The sequence below is a fragment of the Anser cygnoides genome, chromosome 2 (assembly GCF_040182565.1).
Source record: "Anser cygnoides isolate HZ-2024a breed goose chromosome 2, Taihu_goose_T2T_genome, whole genome shotgun sequence".
In the NCBI taxonomy this organism is placed as follows: Eukaryota; Metazoa; Chordata; class Aves; order Anseriformes; family Anatidae; genus Anser; species Anser cygnoides.
Window position 1 is genome coordinate 141,129,373 of NC_089874.1, and position 22,430 is coordinate 141,151,802.

The window sequence follows — 22,430 nt, forward strand, 5'->3', positions numbered from 1 at the left end:
AAGTAGTTAAGTAAAAATATTTAAGTTACATAAATAACATCCTGTTAAAAATTAGCAGTACTTAATTTTAAAATGTTTTTATACATTTGTGTTCATATAACACTGTATCTCGAAATGATTTATATGCAATTAATCGTATTCACAATGTGATTTTGACATGACGCTCAAAATATATATGAGTAAACTGGTGGCTGAAGATGTTGATTTTGTTGCTTAGAGTCACATAATAAGCCGGGGGGGGGGGGGGGGGGGGGGGGGGGTGTAGAAATGAAACTTGCCTCTCCTATTTTCGTTTGGCATGTTCTAGCCTTGAAGCGAGGAAAACGTGGCCAACCCAGAGGCCTGTCCCAGCAGCCTCCCTTGTCCCCAGCCTCCTTGTGCACAATGTCTGGGCACCTGGCAGACTTAGCTCTTCTGCACATCCATGTACCCAGTTAGGTATGTCACCTCTGCTGTAGCCAAAAGAGAATCTTCTAGTCTTTTGGGGAGGGTATCAGCCACATGTGCAAAATACTCTCAAAGCATTCAATTCAGTTCTTCATATTTCTTGTTCTATGTGTTCAAAACCCATATTTCTTTCCTTTTGCATTATGGTAGCTCAGTGAAAATCAGTCCTTTTAAAAATGGTTTAGGGTGAAAGTAAATATCTGCACAATTCAATTGTAGTAGTTGATGAAACTGGTTAAGTTAAGGACACAAAGTTAGCCAGAAGAGAAGTGATTGTCTGCTATTTCAAAAGTATCTCTGAGCAGGATTAAGAACTGAGATTTTTACCTGTACCGTCGTCTATATTTATGCTTACAAAGTTTACAAATTAATTGTAAGGGAAGACCTGTCTGCTCCAGCTTGGCAAGAAAAAAGCTGTGATGAAAACTTTTAGTAAAAAGTAAATGGCATATTTTGGTAAGATTCCTGGAAAAAAATAGCTTTATTACTACTATTTTCTGTAGAAGTCAGTTTTTGCTGAACAACTGGGAAAGTCTGGAAGCTGTGAAAGGGGATAAGTCTGTTTTTGTATGTATCCTACTTACATTTGTTTCAAACGTGACTGTTTAATAACAGTTGGAAATACTTAAGAGAAACAATTGTAGATAGTGTGATGGCATTGCGGAAGAGATGACCATCTTCCCTTGATGTCATTCGTTTGCAGAGAACTTGGACATTCTTCGTAGTAGATTCTGCACTGTGCTTGAAGTGTCTTGAAGCTCAGCTGTCTTGAAACAGCAATAAATCGAACTCCTTTTCAAAGCTTTATTTTCTATACATGTATCTAACACCACATCCATATGTATTCCAGACTCTGAGGAGACTAACAGACACACAGTGACACTCGGCGAAACCTTAGTACTCTTCTATTAGTTGGTCTGTTGGATGGTTGTGGGGCTGGATGATCTGTCCTGTAGATCCAGTTGTCCTTTGTTGTTTTCCCCAGGTGCTCTGACGTTCATGTTTTGAATGATGCCTTAGTACACACTAGTGCACAGAAGAATCTTTTTATTATTATTATTTATTGTTATGATGATTTGAAAGCACAGAGTTCCATAATTGCTGTAATTTGCATATTCTTGAGTTACCTAAAGTTCTCTATAACTACTTGGTGTCTCATCTTCCTCTTTAGCTTTTTTACACTTGTACCAATTTCTCTCTTGGCCATGATATTCATCTGGAGGTATACAGAAAGCAAAAGGAACTAAGCTGCATAAGAGACACAAGTCAAACATTTAAGCAGCATTATATAAAAACAAAGGAAAATTATCCAGGTTGTACTTTCGACTATTGCTTGACTGTATCAATTGTTTGAAACTGCCTAGCACAATCACAAGAAGTTTTTGTACATATTTCAGTTACTGCTGGTCTTCTTTTTTCAGCATGCTAATTGCACAAGTAATCTACCTCTTAAGTTGATTTATGTCTATGCAAAAAAGCTATAAACACTGCAAACCATTGTATAGTTATAAGTATGACCATTGATGACTACAAAAAGTATTCGGTTGGAATTCAGTTAATAACTTATTCCTCAGATTTAGTAATGTGATGTATTTGTCTACTACGTAAATGTTTAGAAGCGGTTAATCATTTTTACTTTGCTCATGCAGCTAGCATTGCTGTTTTCTTTTACAAGGTCCTCCAAAGCTGAAACTAAATCCAGGTACTTTAACCACTTTCACTTACAGGACACTCACACCATGTAGTGTACTTCTGTAGGGGATGATGGTGTATCTGGCTGTACAGAACACGAGACTAATGAGCTAATAAGGGAAATGTAATTTTTGTTGTTATAAAGCAGATGCCTGTGAAGATTAATTAATGTTACAATGGAAAGTGTACAAGACAGCATCACTTGGTAATCAGTAAAGCATTAAACAGAGGAGTCTTACTGTACTGAGTTTGTATTTAATCATTACAGTGCTGAGATAAGAATTATATAAAAGTTAGAGTTTACAATTAATTTGCTAAAATGGTGATCTGGATAAAGAATTTGATGGTATCCAATCCAGAGTGTGCTGCCAGCAAGTGTGGAGATGGGGCAGTAGTTGAGTTCTGGGGCTGAGCTGGAGAGGGGAGAAGTAGTGGCTACAAGCAAAGCCAGCCATATGTGGCATAGCTCTGAGAAGAATAGCAGAAATGGTGAGAAGTGGGGTATACTGCTGGCAGCATTTGAGTCTGCTCTACTGACATGGATTAAACTGTTCCCATCATAAAACATTATGTCTGTTAAGCCACAAATGAGTCTTTGTAGGGACGGATGGCAGAGTGGGGAAGAAACGCTGAGGTTACCCATTAGGAAAGATATGGAGCTCAGGCTATATGGCAGAAAGCATACCCAGGATTATGAACAAAATTTTAGAATTTTGTCAGGACTGACGCTTCTTGCCTAAGGATGTCTCCTCCTTTCTTGTAATAAGAGAATTTTCTTAGCTCCAGCTTTTATCTAATTTTAGCATTAGAGCCAGATCCCATCTTTCTTCTCTCTCCTGTCCTCTCCTGTGTCTTATGTGTCCTGTATTTTTTTTCTCTTTCTTCTTTGGGTCTTTCTGACAAATATGTCTTCTAATCTCTCCAAATTTAATCAAATCCAAGTCTTCCATTACCAACTGCTGTGATACAGTGTTTCTTTCATTCATGCTCCAAGATCATGTCCATGTAGCACATGTTCTGCAATGATAGGAAAGTTATTTTTTTCTCCCAGTGACTCAAGCTTTAGCTTCTTTGTGGCAATGGCATCCACTTGCTGTAAGAAAAGGAGAGAGAGCAAAAAAAAAGTTGTCTTTTTTTTCAGAAAGCTGGTTCCTGCCTTGAGTTTTACTAATAAAAGCTCAGCGTTTTGGAAGGCCAGTATTGTCATCATAGATGCCCTAGGTTTACCACACTTTTTCTTTCTGCCCTTAACATCATGTCCTGTAGCATCTCACTCCAAATGGGGCTGTTGCCTATTGCTTCCCCAAGAAACAGTTGTTTCAAATTCCCCCATATTTGGTATAACACTTTTAGTGGCTTTGTCAGGGAGAATAAGTTAAGAAATTATGTTGAACAGAATGGGAAAATGCAATTATGGAGTACGAGGTCAGCTATAAATATTGCTGTGATTTCAGCACTAGTTCAGCCACTCCTTGTTCGTAGATCATGGGATTTCCTACTCATTTAGACTCAAACTGTATAAGCAGAAGAGAAAGTAGTCCTTTTGCATAGCATCTGTATCCAGGTCCAACTTTTACCTCTATAAAATAGAGGGTGTTTTTTGATCCAAGCTTATTGTCTGTTTCCTTTGGAATTAGAATAGGAAGCATCTTTTACCGTCAGGGCAAAACCTTTAATTTGAATGGATAGCTTTCTCATCTCTATACCTGGGAGGGGAAATGAGTACACGCAGAGATCTAGTAAGTGCTGAAAGAAATTAACTGTTATGTGTGAAGTCTATATATATTTCTTGATTGTTACATAATGTATAGACTTCAATGCTTTTTTTCCTGCCTTGTTCAGCTTTTTGTAGGTCTCAGATGAGTTATAAGTGGATAGATTTAACTTCTTTATAGTGGGTCTCAGAATTATGCCTATTCAGCAGCATGAAGTAACTGGTTCAACATGAGCTGTTTCTTATATAAACATACAAAAAGCCTGACCCAGACTAAATCAATTTGAAAAGAAAAACATTAAAGCTGTGTTTCCTGTTATATGCTGATGGTCTTCTTTGTTTGCTTATGATCTTACTGTATTATTGACCAACTGTTGTAGTCTATACCACCTGCTGAAAGGTTCAGATGGGATAGTGAGGTTGTTTTCAGAAGGGTGAAGCAATTAAAATCATTACTCCTACAGTACATTTCAGATGGTAAAATATCTTTTATGCTAGGGCTAGAGAAGTCTTGAATCTCAGCTTACTCTTTTTCCCTGATTTTATTTTCTGTAAGGGTTTTGAAAGCTACAGAATGAAAAAGACTACAGACCTTATGCATAGTGTATGTGTTTAAGATTAGGCCAATTCCTTCATTTTAACCTATTCTCATCCTTCTAGAAGGTATATACCTAATAAAACAGGGGCCTTACTTATAAAAATGGTTCGTAAAGAAAACCGCAAATAAGTGGTCATGTAAATGTGTCTATGTACATATTTGGAAAAAAAGGTATATTTTGATCCTTGTATAAAGCTGGCAAGTTGTACTTCTGAAAGCAATAATCAGTCTGGTCAAAATGTAAAAAAAAAAAAATAAAAAAAAAAAATCCTTTACATTAATATTATACTAGCCATGAAATATACTAGTACCCTATGTCCAAATAGTAGCTCTGTGTATTTTGCTGCATGGAAGTGTGTGTGTGTGTCAAAGGGTGATTTCATTGTTTTTGTAATTAAATAAGTTATTTTTGAGGGGAAGAAAGCCATTGTCACAATGTGGAGTTTCATATTGCCGCACACAGACAAGTTTTGCTCTAGGAATTCCGTTCACCACATCATGGTTGTGCTGAACAAGCCTAAGGAATATAGTGCTAGGTACAGTTTAATGCAAGCTCTCGAGCTGCTCATAAAAGAATGAATGAAAAAATTTCTTTACTGTTAAGTAGTGGAGAGAATGATTCATTATGCAGGTGAAATGATCATATTCTGTATTTTGTATACTTAAACAGATTTCACAAAATATGTAAGTTGGTGCTTTAATTTCAGTAGTATTTCACAAAACATATATTCCAATATTTACTTCCATTAAACAAGGTAAGTAAATAGACACTGGGCCAAACAGTAATCTGCAGTTTATAAATAAATAAATAAGACTACATACATGTTGAGGAAATAATGCCCAGAAAGAATAATAAAAGACACAGTTGTTGTGGTTAGATCTCTCTATGTGAAAAGTTGACAAACACATTCCTAAGTTTTAAGAAACCACATTTAATTTTGAAATATCACTGCTGACATAAGAGATTTTCAGTGCATCTCAGATAAGCATTTCAGAAAGTTATAGGGCTACTGAATGGTGCCATCACACTGCCTCAGCAGGTGTGACTCTTGTCAGAACTGTTGGCTTTCCTGCCATTTGCATGCCCCTGTGGGTAGGTAATTAATTCATTATTTTAATTGCTAGCATACTCCGTCAGTGACAATGGCAATGGTATCAGCAGTTTCAACGGTGTTTGGGTTTGGGCAGCATAGGGACTGCACTTTGAAATATGGTGCATACCAATACCTATACATTGCATTAGTGCATGTATCACAGATTGCAGGGTGCTGCTTTTAACCCTTCAAATCAAACTTCAACTCAGTAATGTATGAAATCATTAAAAATAGACTATAATTTGATGTGAGCATAGATTCAAAGCAAAATGAACAAGATCATATCCTTGTGCCTTTTCCTAGCTTGTTAAAAAAAAAAAAAAGTGCTAAGTTCAATTGTGCTTTTTTATTGTATTACTAAATGAACATTGTGGATAAAGTTATGTTGTTCACCATGTAGAAAGGGCAAGTTCATTTCTTGGAAGATTTCCTAGCTCTCATTAGCAAAAAGCAAATTATAGTAGATGACTCCTCCCACACTGGTTACTAGTAAGAACAAATGGTCTTCACAGCACCCACTCATCTTAAATCTCTTGATGTTTTGTTGAAGCTTGATACGACTGTTCTCCAAGCTCAGCTGCAAATACAAATAATCTTCCAATGCAGCAGAATTTGGCAGAGTCCACAAGTAGTGTGGTTCACTCAAAAATGCTTTTTTTCTGCCTTGTCAGAAGAATTTTAATAACAGAACTCTGTCCTGAAATTCTGTGTTAAAAAGATTTTCTTCATCTTAGAATGTTCTTTTTAATTTGTATTCTTTCAGGTAAGTTTGAACAATTATATCACAGTATAGTTGTTCACCATACCGACATGTAGCTGTTCTTTTTGAAGACTTGAATAACACATCCTTTATCTATTCAGTAGATGCTTTCCTGCATTTCCCATAAGGCTGCTCATATGGACCTGATTCAAAGTCCACTGAAGTCAATGGATTGATCTCATATTGACTTTGGTGGATCTGGCTAAACTTTGAAATATGTTTATTTAGGTATCCCTCATTCAAATCCATAAGAGAGAGGCAGCTGGATACTTTTGAAGATCTGGACCTAAACTAAGGCTTAGATGTAATCAAGAGTAGCAAAACACATACCTGAGTTTTCTTATTTTTGTATCTTCATTGTCTTACTAAGCAAAACTTGTTCATTGCAATTTTTAGTCTGATTTTGAGCTTTGTTCACAATTGCTCTCTTCATTGCAATTTGTTCTGAAGTGCTTTTTTTTGGTATTACAGAAGAGCACTGAATCTAGGAATACTTCGAGACCCTGGATCAGAAGTTGAAGACAGACAATATCAAATAGATCTTCAATCTATAAACATTGGTACTGCTCATTGGAATCAGTTGAAACCAGAGAAGGAAAATGGAAAAGGAGGGGTTTTGCCAGAGAGTGAAAGAAATTCTCAAAATCCAGCACTTGAATGGAACATGGCCAGTAGGTAGGAACTTTTTTTTTTACTCTCTTCTAAAGTTACATAGCACAAACATTACAGGTATTATTTGCAGTATATCTGAATCAACTAACTCTGAATTGTTTTTTTGCATGGCAAGCACATTTGCACGGAGTTTTGGATTATGCATTTGAAGGGAATATCAGTATTAATTGCTGCACTGCAGTTATTGTCTAGTTATTGTGTCTTTTTTTCCATTATAAGCTCTTTTCTGAGTGGCTTATTGTTATGTCCATAAAAATAACTCCGGGGCTGAGACATGGCATTCAGCTTCTCAGTCTACAAGCAACAGGAGGTTTTGTTTTTGTTTTTAACTTCTTTTGTTTGTATTATTACAAAGCTTGAGTAAAACCAGCTTAGTCATTTTTAAGTTAGAGGAGGATAAAGTAGAACATTTCCTATTGGTTCTGAACTGTTTTTTGTGCTTCTGTAACTAAAACCAGACAAATTTTTAGAATGAGATATTTAAACTGAGTCTTCCTTGCTGTATACTGTGTGATACACATGCAAAGCCCTGCCCTCTATATAAACAAAACTGAAAGGTAAAGCCTGCATACACTTGCTTGGTATTTTAAGTTTTAAAATTTAAAATTATAAAATACTAGTTTTAATTTTTTTTCTGATTTTGGAGTTTTGGAAATTTAATTTCTAGTTTTAATATGCTTTTTTGTTTTACTCTGCAAATTCATACATATGCTATAAAAGTGCATACAGGTTTTACAGGTTATTTAACAGTCAAAAAATACCTCCTGTATACCTCCGTCTGATTGAGTTTTGCCGGGAGCTCCTTGCTCATCCATGTAGATCTCCTGCCCCCTTTGCATACCTTCTTTCTCATAGGGGTGCACTGATCTTGTGCTTGGAGGAAGTGATGCTTGAATACTGACCAGATCTCTTGGACTCCTCTGCTTTCAAGGGCCCTAATCCATGGGATTCCTCCAAGTGGATTCCTGAAGCAAAAGTTTGCTCTCCTGAGGTCCAGAGCTGCAATCCTACTTATTGCCCTGCTTCTTCCATGCAGGATGCTGAAATCCACCATCTCATGGTCACTGCAGCCAAGGCTGCTGTCAACTTTTACATCTCCAACCAGTCCTTGTTTGCTAGTACAAGGTCCAGCATCACACCTCTCCTCATTGGCTTTTCCAGCAGCTGTATCAAAAAGTTATTATCAGTGCTCTGTAGGAACCTCCTGGACTGTTTGTGCCTAGGTGTGTTGTCTTTCCAGCAAATATCAGGGTCATTGAAATCCCCCATGAGAACCAGGACCTGTGATCGTAAGGCTACTTCCAGCTATCTGTAGGAGGTCTCGTTGACTTCCTGATCAGGTGGCCTGTAGTAAACACCCACAACAGTCACCCATGTTAGCCTGCCCTTTAATCCTTACCCATAAGCTCTTGACTCACTCTTTATCCACACCGAGGCAGAGCTTGATACATTCCAATTGCTCTCTCACATAAAGAGCAACTCCGCCACCTTGCCTTCCTGGCCTGTCTTCCTTAAAAAGCACATAGCCATCTCTGATAGCATCCCAGTCATGTGAGCTATCTCACCATATCTCTGTAATTACAATGAGATCATGGCCCTGTGACCACACGCAGATCTCTTAATTCTTCTGTATATTCCCAATGCTTCATGCAGGCATTTCAGAGAGGTAATTGAGCATGCAGGTTTCCCAGCAGGATTGTAAGAGGATCCTCCACAGCCATGTCCTGTACACACTTCCTCGGCTGCATGCACCCCCTGGAGGCATCCCAACTTAAGCCGTGTTTTGCTGACTACTCTGTCTCTGTGATGTTCCCTGTCCCCCTTCTTTCAGAGTTTGAAGCCCTCCTTTACCAGGCTGACAAACCTGTTGGCAAAGACACACGTGCCTCACTTAATAAGGTGGATATCGCCTCTCCCTGTCAGTTTTCAGTCTTCAGACAGGGTCTTGTGATCATAGAAACTGAAAACATGTTGCCAACACTAGCAGTGCAGCCAGTTGTTAACTTGGAAAATCTGTCTGCTACTCCTCCCATCCTCCTGCCTCACTGGCAGGATTGAGGACAAAATGACCTGGGCTCCCAGACCCTTGACCACCATCCCTAGAGCTCTGAAATTTTGTCTGATGGTTTACAATTTGCCCTTGGTATCATTAATATCCACATGGAAGAGCAGCAGAGTGTAATAGTCCAACACGTGGACAGGCCTTGGCGGTCTTTCCAGGATATCTCATATTCGAGCCCCTGGCAGACAACAAAACTCTCTAGACAGATCAGGTTGACAGGTTCCTCTGTCCCCTGCAGCATGGAGTCACCCACAACAATCAATGCCTCTTCTAGGTGTTCCCATACGGCGCAGGGTCTGTTGGCCCAGTTGCTTCCCTACAGTCTCACTCTCAGCCATTGCCTATTCTTAGTTGCCCTGGTTGATATATGAGGAGCAGATCAGGCTGCCTTACTCAACTCCGGAGTCTCCCCTGATGTGATGGATCTTTCTTCTTCAGTCTAGAGAGTGGTGAAGAGGTTCAGCAAGAGCACGTCAGGCTTCGGGTGAAATCTCTTCCTCCTGCTGGTCCTTGCCATGTCAAGCTTCCATTCTTCTGCATTATTGGCCCCCCATTCTGTGGTGCTGTGTGTGCTTGGCTCTTTGGCCGTGAGTCCAATCTTTATGAAATATATGCACAATTTTATGTCTCCCAAGATACAGATTCCTGTCTGAATTAAGAGATGTGTTCCTGAAATTGAAATAGAAAAACAGGACGAATCATGAGGGAAGACAAAAATTGAACTATTGTTCATTTAATTTTCAGGAGTAGGGAAGATGACAGGAATCTGTGAGATTTTCCTGAAAGTAGGGCAAGCCGTAGCAAAAGAAGCTACATGAGGATGGCATGAAGCCTAAGATTTGTACATGATGAATTGATGAAAGATCAAAAGAGCATATAAGGCCATTCTGGAGGAATACGTGCAGGAAAACAATATGACCAAGAATAAACTCTAGTGTATCACTGAAAAACAGAGGTCAGTAACAGCAGATCTAACCAAAGCAATGATAAAATCACAAGGAGTGACTGGAATGCAGATGAAAACACATTTTTTGTTTTGTTTTGTTTTTCTTTTTTTTTTTGTATATTTGTATATTCTTTTATTTATTTATATGTATCAGTTAAACACAGTGATAGTATCGGTTCTTCAATTATAAGATCACCTGGTTCTCTCCTGCCATATAACGATTTATTTATTTATTTATTACTAACACAATTTTATAGACAACTTTGCTTTTAAATTCTTGGTCTTGAAAATATATACATGACCCCTTCTATTTAGACCTTGATTTTGGGCAAGTTGCCCATTTTCTCACAAAATGTTGTGGGGCCACCGGCATTTCTTTAAAGATGACATTAATTTCCAAAGGACTTATGGCCAATCTGTGAGTAAAGCTAACATTACAAAACCAGCCACTGGGGAATTGCCTTTCCTTTTCCTTCCCGTTGGTGGCTGAAGTCATGTTGCTAGCAAACTTCAGTCTGAGCTTTATGGTTATAGATTTTGATAGGAAAATTGGTGGGATTACTAGAAAGCTATAGAGATAAGAATAAGAGAAACAGTTGAAAATAATCAGAATTCTCTTTTTTTCGTATAAGTGCTTGGATATTATTCTTTTTCTCAGCAGACTTCCAAAATAAAATTTTATTACAATGTATTTGACATATAAGTAAGTTTCTTTTGAAATTGTTTTTACATGAGTCTTCTACTTCATTTTTTGTTCTAGATCAGTTTTAATTAAATACATTAGCTTCTCCTTTGTGGTATGCAATGCTGTATTTTAATTCCAGGTTGAATATGTTCAAAGAGAAGGCTGGAATGAGTGTTTTCTTGTCCTTTTGGCTTACATTTTTACACATTTACTACAATTCTTTTTCAGGATATTCACATTTTTGCTTTTTAGTTGGCAGTCAGCTTTGCTGCATCTGGGTCTATTTTATGATCTGTGGAAGTGGTGTGCTGAGAACTATAAGAACCCATATTGAACTTTGCCATCCATTGAGATATTTCCAGCATGTACCAAGAGGGTGGCTGCATGGTGTTTTACATGGTGCTTAGTGTTTTCAGGGTGATTTTCATCTTAAGATTTACTGCAACTATCATGGAAGCTTTATACTTTGACCTACTTGTGATATTGTTTTCTTTTTTAATTCTTTAAGTTTCATTGACATGTTTAACCTGGAACATAATGATATTTACTGAATTATTTTAGGGTTAGTTTCATTATTTGGTTTACATGTACTTCTCCTTGGTTTTACTTATCATTTAGACACAATGCTATAGTTTATTCGGTTAACTGGATTTTAAAATTCTTTTTTGAGATCCATTTCTCTCTTACTTTACTCATTTTTAATGTATAGACATGTACGGTGTAATGTACAGTATAGAATCTAATCTATATCCGAGTATTTCACATACAGAAAACTTCAGCAGAGATGCCACCTTTTATTTTGCATTCCCACTTCCAAATGTATTACTGTTTGTTTTTGGTTTTGTTTTTGTTTAATTAAAGAGCTGTAAAAATTCTAGAATTTATTATATTGTAATTTAGTCTTCTGAGTTGAAATATGGTCTTGTTTTAAAAACTTGAATGAAAATCAAATCATTCTAAATATAATTTTTTTTGTATGTAATATAAACAAATATATGAAAGCTTTTGACATAATTTATAATTTGAATGCTTTAGCAACATTTATATGGAAAGTAAATCATTCAAATGTTCCCACCACTTCTTCTGGAGTTCAATATTTCTAGTACTGAATATCTCATGCTTTTGAATTTTTTATTTATTTTTTTTTATCTCTTACAGTGTGATTTGGAAAGAAAGTAATCTTACTTTGAGACTAGGTGTTAAATGTTTCAAGGAGATTAGTCTAAAATTCTTCAGTGTTATCCTGAAGCGTCTATGTGCTGCCTCCCATGCCTCCGGAGGTCACTGCAGGAAGAATGGGGGAACTAGAACTCTCTGGCAGGGTGGGTGCCCGCTTTCAGAAAAACCTGTCCAAATACCATGCTGTACTGGGGATCGGGGGTCATAACTCTTCCCATTATAAAATGTTTATCCTTCACTGTAGATGTTATAAAAAGCTCCCTAATGGTGTAATATATAAAAAGAGTACTGGAAACAGTCAGACAGTTCTAATAAGGTTACGTACAAATGAAACCTGTCCACGTTTATTCCCTTTACCAAACAGCATGTGGGGAACTGGGAGTACTTAACCAAGAGAAGTTTTCTTGATTGAAAACTGCTTTTTCAGCTTGCGGATCTCCTCCTCCCTCTCCCTCCTCGCAATGGAAAAAACAACAGCCCTGAAGGAAATAAAGAAATATATCCTCTCTTGAGGCCTCGCCCCCATCCCTGTGCAATCCTTCTACAGCTCCCAGCAGCAACTTCTGCTTCCTGCAGCCTGAATAAACTCTGTTTAGAAAAAAAAAAATTTAATTGAGCTTAAAAGCATTACTTCTCTGTGTGGTAATGAATTGAGTGTGGCAATATACTGCGTTACAGTTCTGTCCTTGGCATACGACCATCTGGAACAGCTCTTTGCAACTCTCATTGAGTATGTCAGGGAGCCAATGATCTGTTGTATGAAACTGAACAAAATACCACTCTTGCTTTGCAAGGATCCTCAGAAATGTTTCCTGCAGATTTTTCCTTGAATAGTTTTCATTTTCATGCTTTTTTGGAAAGTTGAAGTGCAGCTTGCCAGATTCTAGTAGGGAAGACCAATAAGAAATGATCAGTAGATCCATGTGTGGGGAAGTAGGGGCATTCCTTGTGAATCTTGGAATAAAATACAATATGTTTGCGTTCAGTTTTGTACTTCAGTTTGTTGTATTTATTGTACCTGAAGTCGTATTTTTATTTGCACTGTACAAAGTCGTACTCAAAAACAAGGGGTATGTTATTTCCTTTATTAATCCACAGCAGTGAAATGTTGCACATCATACTTAAAAAGATGAAGATTAATTTTACTGAGGCGTAATTACATAACAATAGTCATTCTGTCCAGCCAGATGGTGTACATTTGTTCATTGTCTAGTTCTGGTCATTAGATAGTCCGCGAAGTAGAGTTACACTATTTCACTGTCTTGTGGTGATTCTTTGTAACACCTCAGAGAGCTAAAAGGATGTGAACTGTTCTACCCTTTGGAAGATGGAGATCAGAGGCAGGATGATGCAGGTTTCCACAGATTTCATCAGTAGTTAGGTATTCCAATGCATTTGTAGATCAGCAATTAAATGAATTATACGACTCTAAGGGAAGCCTGCAAGGTAAAAGTCTTTTTAAGTCCAAAGATAGCATGCTAACTAATAAAACATCTTCAGGTTGCATGCCTTACACTTCTAGAAAAGACTGTTTGATTATGTGGGATATTCCATGCTAATACTTGAATTTTGTTTTTCACATAATGGAATTTTATGTGAGGATTCTTCTCTCCGTAGATAGTAAACTTACATGGCATAAGGGAGCTCTTAGTTGTCATTCATGAATTCAATATATATGAGTTACTTCCTGAGCTATGTATTTTTTAATTATATAAGGACTCAAACTCTGGATTGAGTAAGGTATCATTAAAAAAAAATGATAATTAGGAATAAGGCAGACATTTCCAAGTTTCACATCTAGGTCATGCTTTATCTCTTACTGGCCATTATTTGTTGTTTGTTTGGATTTTGTTTCCATATAAAATTGCCAAGTTATATTCCTTATTGTACACTTTCATAGCTTTTCCAGTCTCACATCATCACACCTCTTCTGTTAGTGCAACATCATCTCTTTGGCAGTCCTTCCTCCTCATGTAAATTCAAAGCACTTCTGAGTGGATGTAATCAAATGCTGATGAGGGGGAACGGTTTTAAACTGAAAGAGGGGAAATTTAGATTAGAGGTTAGGAGGAAATTTTTCACTCAGAGCGTTGAGGCACTGGCACAGGTTGCCTAGAGGGGTTGTGGATACTCCATCCCTGGAGGTGTTCAAGACCAGGTTAGATGAGGCCCTGAGCACCCTGATCTAGTGGGTGGCATCCATGCCTATGGCAGGGGGGTTGGAACTAAATGATCTTTGAGGTCCCTTCCAACCCAAGCCATTCTATGATTCTATGATTTGATGTAATCAAATGCTGCTTTGAATACAAAATTCTGTTCTTCATATTTCTTTATCTTGTCTCCACAACATTTTTTGTTACATTAATCATTAGATACGTCTTTACTTTCAAGGTACTTCCAAACTATCCATTTCTCCTTGTATGTCTTCTTTCATTTGCTTTGACTCAAGTACACTCAGTGCTCATCAAACCTCACCATTCCAGTTAACAGGGCTGCTGCATTTAATTTCCAAAAAAGTACTTTCTTGCTCACTCCTAGGTTATCCTACAGGTTTAAAGGCATCTCCTGTGAACATTCACAAAATTATTGCAATGTCATCTTTCCCCCCAAAAAAAATCATTTCTATTACAGTGTAATAGAAAAACTCATAAAACAGCTATAACGTTGCCACTGTACTGATGTCATTACCTACAATGCTGTTAGTTGTTACTTTTATTTCCCAGTCTTCAGGTCTGTTTTTTCTTAGATTTAAATTGTAAACCTTTGAGGACAGAGACCATTTTTGTCCTGTGATTTTACAATGTGGATCTGTAGTCAATAACCAGAGTTCATATAATCATTCAGATATAGCCCTAATTCAGCACTGAGTAAAAGGCACCTCCAGACCTTATCATAACTGGTTTGCTTCCTTGTTGCTCTGTGCTAACATATGGACTTTCAAGTACTATGTGCAGTACTTTTAAGTGTAGATGATCAACTGCTTTAACATCTCTAAAAGTACTAGCTTTTCCTTTTTATTTTTTTTCCGAGACAAATATATAACAGATGCACAAATGAACCATGGAATGAATGTGCTGCAGACACAGAGCCATCATTACGCTCTTCACAATCAAGTTTTTTCATAAGCTCATGTGGCGTACACCTGTGTTAAGTTAACGGTGCACTTAGGTGCAGTGTGGAAGACTTAATAATTCAAAGTGGAATTTGTTTCTTTGTTCCTTTTGTGCACTTTCTCATATCCTCTCCCCTCATTATTTACTGTGCTCTGTTTGCCTTCTGTTTGTACTTACAATTATTTTGCTAATACTTGATTTGGCTGAGCTTCAAATTCACCAACTAGAAATGTGGAAACTAGTAAGTAGAGCAGGACAGGAATACCACATAAGGATGATTAAAAAAAAAATAAAAAATAAATCAGCAACCAATCTATATTACCAAAAAAGTCCTCTGAGTTGCAGTGTACCAGGTACCTACTAGAATAACATTTGAAAATTAAGAAATTGGAATATTTATAAGCTGAGAAATAATTTGAACAATGGTGAAAAGAGCCAGTTGTAGATTTGGGGTTTAACAAATAGCTTATTTCTATAGCTCTGTTTCATTTGTCAAAATCATACGTACTAGCAGTGTTATGTCCCTTCCCATTGAAGTTTTTTAACATATAGATGTGTGCTCTCTCATAGAATTGTTCTACGACTTAGCTGTTCCATTTTCCTCAGAAACGAAGGCATTTCTTTCTCATCCTATTGTGAAGGGGAAGTAGGAATTGGGAAGAAAGCCATCTGGTTTAAATTTAAAATGAAGGTGATGGCAGGGAGAGAAGCATTTGTAGACCTGGCAAAATCTAAGACACTTTTCTCAGTTGAAGATGTACACTAACCAAAAACTGGTCTGCATTTAATTTGGGGATTTAATTAGACTAATCTTGCTTCAGAAACCATAATTGTAGACCAGCAGAGCAACAGCTTACCAAAATATTAAAGTTTTTACTGTAAGATGGTAAATTTCTCACAGTCACAAATCAACTTGCTTTTAAGCATATTGCTGTAACTAGTGTGCAGCCAACTTGGCAGTGATTGTGACGGTCATTTGAAACAAACGTTTGTTACACTTGTGCTCAGTAAATAATAGGTCTATGATCTGTAGCATCTGCTAGCTAACTTCTGTATATTGTTGTCCTAAATAAATTTAAAAGACTTAAGGCCTACCTCCATATGACAGCTTACATTCCCTTATTGTTTGCCATGCCTCCTACGAGTTCTGAGGACTCTCAGACTGTTAGTGAAATTTGAAGCATCAAAATAGTCTAAGCAGTAAACTGCGATCTGTGGTTTTATATCTTGCTAGAAATATATCTAAGCCTGACTTCTAGTCATGTTATGATATCTATTTCATTTCACTTCTGCCTAACTCTTGGCCAACAAACCAGCAACATTTGCGATCGTGTGCTTTTCAACAGAATCCTTTTCAGAACTATTATCTTTATTCTAGAATATCTATATCAATACCTGTTCTTAATCAAGAACTTTAGTCACCTGTTCCACGTGTCAAGAGATTCCTGCATAGACAGATATGTAACCATATCATTTAATGACATTAATATAGATAATTCTAGTTGATGGTAAGAACTGATTGTATAATTACATAGTTCACGTGTCTGGTTCACTTGGGCAATTTATGATGATGTCTGAACCACCACATTTCCATTACTAGATAGAATGAGATTAAGTCTAACACAGGTATACCAATCTGACAAGTAGATGTATCTGAAGAGTTCTGTATAGATATATTCTCTGGTTTTTTTTTATGTGGCAGTGTGGTTTGGTCTTTTATATTGCGATATAAGTTTGCATAATTCAGTGTATAGTTTAACTTACATTGTTTCACAGTTGATAATTTCTTATTCTATGGGCATTGGAAAATTTACCTAAGACCAATAACCTTTTCAATAATTTCTAGATTTCTCCTTGGGGAAATGCAGACATTTAGCATTTCTGTAAGTTATGATAGGTAGAAAGAATTACCAAAATCAATCATGATGGAAGGGCTGTCCCAGGAATTCGAGCTGTATCCTCTTTTAAGGGCTGAGCACCATCTTGATCTCATTACATTATTTTTTTCCCGATCAGAGGCTCTCAGATGGCATTTTGTGGCAATAGTTTATTTGACCCGACACAGAAGATTCTGGCTATTTGGAATGTGTTGTCATAAGCTATTAGCGGTCCATCCATAATGAGCTTGTACCTCTAGGCTTTGTATTTGGTTAAAGGAAAAAAATAAATACCCAGCTGGAAAACAAACATCATTATCAAGTTTAATGGCGCAAATATTCTTGGCAAGCAAATGTTAATATGTAGATGAAAAGGTACCAACTAGGAACAAGCAGTGAAAGAAGCAGTTCAGAAGGACTGTCACCCCTCAATTTTTAAGGCATTTTAAATATTTTGGACTTTTTTTGGACTATTTGTTATAAATGAAATGTGCAAATCCTAGAGTTTTACGATGTTTGGTAGTTTCATTTTTCATATCTCTGATTTTCTGTCGGTTCTGTTGTTGTGTGCAGCAACTGTAATTTTTTCACCGCGGGGTTTTAATGCATGTATTCAAGTATTATGGAGGATTCAGGACAGTTATTTGTAAAATGAAGGGCATCCACAGGCACGTTTGAAAAATACTTCTAATAATGTTTTTATCTTTGTTCAAATGATTTTGTATAGTTTGGTTAAACAAAAGAAAAGCAATGCCAAATGTGCCAGTTGTCTAACTGGAGATAGATTGAAGAGTCAAATATTTAGACATATCTTTTCCATGAAATGAAGGAAGAAGCCTGCCTTCAAGATTGGAATAGATGTGATTTATGATATTTAATGCTTATTGAAGTAACTACCAGAAAGCCAAACTACTGTTGAAGCAGTTTTATGCTACATAATGGATGTAAAGAAAAACATTAGAAGTTTTTGCATCTCAACAATTTATAATGTGATTTCATCCTTTTTTTTTTTTCCTTTTAGCATAAAGCGGCATCAGGAAAGGAGAGCCATTTTAACTCCAATTTTAACAGATTTCACTGTTCGAATAACTGCAGCTCCTGCAATTATTTTTACAAAAATTGATGCTCCAGAAAATTTACACCCAGAGGTTAGTATAAAATGTGAACAGAAAAAGCAGAACTCTTAATATGTGGACAATCTTAATATTTTACTGTTTCACTGTTTTAAATCACAGGTGTGGTAAATTTTCAAATACAGACATCACCAACTGCAAAGAAAAAAAAAATCTTAATTGTTAACTGAAGTGTCTTCTCTCTGCTGGAGAAAGAATTTGTGTATGGCATTTAATATTAAAGGCAGCCTGTCCAGAGGTAGATAAGCTTGTTTGCAGTTCAGAAAATTTGAATCCTTAAAAAAATTGTGATGGAAAGAAGTTTGAAAATAGGTGCTATAGTACAACATTACAAAATGTATTCACAAGCTTCTCATAAAGAAATCTAAAAATGCAATGTATACGCTGTCTATAAGAAGCTAGTTGAGCTGTGTTCTTTTAGCCAAGTTTTCAAGCCCACAAATTTCCACTCCCCAGTCATTACTGTGGGTACTTCAAAGTTATTCCAGATTTAACAATCACTTTTACCAGTCTGTGGGTCAGCTTATTCATGCTTAGTCTGTGAAGCGTGTTACACACAAAAGGTATTGACTCTCTTTTTGGTATAGTTTATATCTCAAGAATTTAAAACATTTTATGTAAGGAAGATGCCAGTAAGTTTCCGTCAGCTCACAAAGCATATTTTTCATAATAACTACCTCCTGGGTAGAGCAACACTGATGCAGGAACATAAAGGGTATTAGGTGTGTACTACAACAATGCAATAGATGTGCACAGTTGGAAAGTAACAAATAATGCATATAGAAAGTAAAAATTGAAAACTTCATGTTTTGCGTAAAAGGTCATCACAGATGAAGTGCAGATGTAAAATAACTTTTTTTTTAAAAAAAAAAAAGAAATAGCTTAGAAGGTGGCTAGGATGCTTAGAATTTATTCAGTGAAGAAATCTCTGAGCTTTACTAATCCTTATTTTCAATACATAGTTACATAGAAGCTGAAAATTATTTGCCCACTACCTGCTATCTAATATTTCCCCATTTCTCCATAGGAAATTTTGGTGTGTGGTCATTCTTTGGAGGTGAATATGACAACAAATCTGGATTTCTTCCTCAATGTGGCTCAAGTACAACTTCTTCAGCAGTTGGTACAAGCCAATGTGATTGGACTGGAATCTTCCAGTACCGCCACTGAGGTAGGTTTTTTCCTGGTTTGCAGCTGATTTCTTTTTATAATACCATAGCTCTGAGCAGGTGTTTACATCATCTACAATGACAAAATTAGACAGGTAAGCGAAATGGTGTTTTATTATTGTTTGTTTGATCAGCCTTATAACTCATTCTAATATTCTAACAGTAGGAAGGGTCTTATTTTAATAAGAATATTATTCAGTAAATTAGACCGAGGTTATTTTGCAACACCTTATGTAGAAGGAGAATCATCTGATATAAATGATGAAAAAATAAATTTTAAAGTAGTTTTTTAGAGTTGTTTAATTTTTACTGAAGCTTTGGCATCTTCTCATGAATTCATATTTGTATGCACTAATTATGTTCTTCATTAAAACCAATAAATTGTAAAATATTCTCTGTGCCTGGTACCCACTACTCACATTAAGTATCTTCACTCAAGATCATAGGATTCAATCCATCTCTGAATCTTCTTGTACTTATTCAGTGAGAGAGATGATGGAACACATGAGGGATCATCTTCTGAATAATTAATTTAAAAAATTAATTAAAATTATTATATTTTTTAATGGAATCCTGTAGTGTTCAGCAGCCATCTCTTGAATTTGACATTCTTATTTATTTCTGGAAGTCAATACTTCAGCTCATGTGGAAGACTAGTCATTAACAGTGACAGAATTGTAAGTTTAAATAATTAAACTTCTGGGTCGGTACAAAAAAAAAAAAAAGACAAGAGAAAAGAAAGTGAGAACTTTGCCCTAAGAAAAACTACCTATTGCTTATCTTCATACCAAAGTGTAGTCAGGTTGACAACATCTTTTAAAGACAGTAGACGTCAATATGTGACAAGACACCAACTCCACTGGAATGGCTGTTGGACCCACTGAGAAATCTTCACAAATAAGAAGAGTTAAGGAGAGAGTTAAAGAGGCAAGACAATCAACTTGTCCTTTCCAAAAGTCTATCTAAGGGAATAGCTGGAAAAACTATTCCTTTTTCCTGCCCACACAGATTCAGCATGCATGTGAGTCTGGGTGGAAATGGGAAATGATTTAGAGAAGCCAAATTGATTATGTTCCTCTCTCCTCACCCTGTCAAAACCCCAGAAGTTGTTTATATCCTGCTAATGTAGGTATCACGTCATGCTCCCTCCTTTATTCCTTCCCAAGTATAGGGTAAATAAAGGGTATTTCATTACCAGGTTGAAACATGAGTGATGTAGTAAGGAAATGCAATGTATCTTTCTCTTCCTTGGATACTTTGCAGATGCAGGGTCTCTTTTGGATGTGAATATTATAAGTATGTATGGGAATATCTTCAATACTTCATGAAGCACTGTTTTCCCACTGTCAGCGGAATGGATGGAATCAAAAGATTTCAGTGGCTGCCAAAAACTTTAATTTTGAGTTGACACTGTGCAGAACTGCTTCACTACTGATGTGGACCATGCAAGCTTAAATGTAATTTACTAAATTATTTCATTAAGCTTTTTGTTGACTACATCCTAAGATACATATTTGTCCTTCATTATTATCTCCCTGGCATTATTGAGGTCTCCTGTAGTGAGTAATGAGAATATTTCTGGCTCAAGGTGGTGGTTCCCTTCTCATTAATAAGTTTTAGAACTGTACCTTGATTCACTGTAGTGAAAATCTTAAATCCAGTATTTTTCTTGTTTACTCTTCTGTCCATTTCTTTCTTCACTGTTCTGTGGTCACATGTGCCTATATGAAACTACCCCATCCTCTAATATATGCATATATATTATTATCTTCATAATGTTTCTTTAGTCAGCAGAGAGAAACATAATACACTGTATGCTGCTGTTTTCATCTCAGTGAACCAAGTGTGGAGCCCACACGTAACTATTCATACTTCACACCTGCTAATTATTTCATTGCAAGAATCAAAACTTAGCTTTGGTTGGGAGACATCTCTGGATGCCATTCTTTTTCTCAAAACAAGACTAAAGTCAGGCTTTTCAATGCATTGTCCAGTTAAATCTTTCTATATCTCCAGAAATGGAGGTTGAATTATGTGTCTGGTAAATTCCCTGTGCTCAACTACCCTCATTCTGGCGAAGTTCTGTGTTTATATCCACTTTGCTTGATGCAGCTATTAATCACTGCCTTTCAGTGTTTCACTTCAGACTGAAGAACAAGTGTGACTTCATCTTTTTCATAACCCTACTTTAGGTAACTGGAAACAGCAATTTGATTTCTCTTCACCATACTCAGCCTTCTCTTCTTCTGTCTAAACACACCCAGCCCTCTCACCTTGTCCTTATATATCCTTTGATACATGCTAACCACCTGCTAACCTTCTTGATGATCCTCTGCCTGCTCAAGTTTGTCAATCTGTTTCTTCTGCTATTGAGCTCAAAGCTAGAGACAGTACTCTAGATGTGAACTCACAAGTATCTAACAAAAGAGAAGTAATCTCACCTCTGATCTTCTGGCTCTGCTGCCCAATAGGTGATTATCCTTCATCACTACAGGGTCATGCCACTGTCCCATGTTCAGTTTGTTGTCTAGTGGGACCCTTGAGTTCTTTTCTCTGCTGCTCTGTAACAGTTGGCCTCAAAACTGTATTTGTTGTTTGGGGTTGTTCCATCTCAGGTACAGGACCTTACATTTACCTTCGAACTTTATGAGGTTTCTGTCAAACCGTTCCTCCATTTTGTCAATGTCCCTCTGATTAACAGCCCACCTTTCAGTGTATCAACCACTCCCCTCAGTTTGCTGTCATCTGTGGACTTTCCCTGGGTATGTTCTGTCTGTATCACTGCTAGGGTCAATAATAAAAACATCGAACACCATAAAATCTTGAGGACAAGTCAATCTGTAACCAGACTTCAGCTAGACTTTGGAACACTGACCATTACTCTCTGATTTTAGTGGTCCTGTTTGGTTTTTACCCACCTTGTAGTCCACCCATTCAGTTAACACTTACCAGTTTGGGTAAGAGCATGCTGTGGAAGACTGTCCAAACTTGCTAAGGTCAAAGCAGATGACAGTCAATACTCTATCCACAGAACCAATCGTCTCATGATAGGAGGCAGTCAGGTTGTGGTCAGGCATGATTTGCATCTGGTATATTTGTGGTGTTTGTTCCTAAACACTTTCTTTCCCTTCAAGTACCTGGAACTGGTTACTGTAAAAGGGTTGGTCGTTTGTTTGTTTTTCTGTCACCTTCCCAGAGAGTACAATGTGGCTGACTATCTGGTAGTTTCCTGGATCCTTCTCCTTGCTCTTTTTTGAAACTAGACATGAGAGTTACTGTTTCCAGCTGT

At 36.9% G+C, this 22,430-nt stretch overlaps 1 protein-coding gene across 4 annotated transcripts in view; it reads left to right on the forward strand.

Moving 5' to 3' along the window:
• VPS13B (vacuolar protein sorting 13 homolog B) overlaps positions 1–22,430 on the forward strand; it is a 481,062-nt gene that overhangs the window by 302,544 nt on the left and 156,088 nt on the right. For all 4 annotated transcript variants that reach the window (XM_048068672.2, XM_048068671.2, XM_048068670.2 and 1 more), the window contains 3 exons: positions 6,777–6,980; positions 17,861–17,987; positions 19,000–19,143. In XM_048068672.2, the coding sequence (XP_047924629.2) occupies positions 6,777–6,980; positions 17,861–17,987; positions 19,000–19,143 (475 nt within the window). The remainder of the gene's footprint in view (positions 1–6,776; positions 6,981–17,860; positions 17,988–18,999; positions 19,144–22,430) is intronic.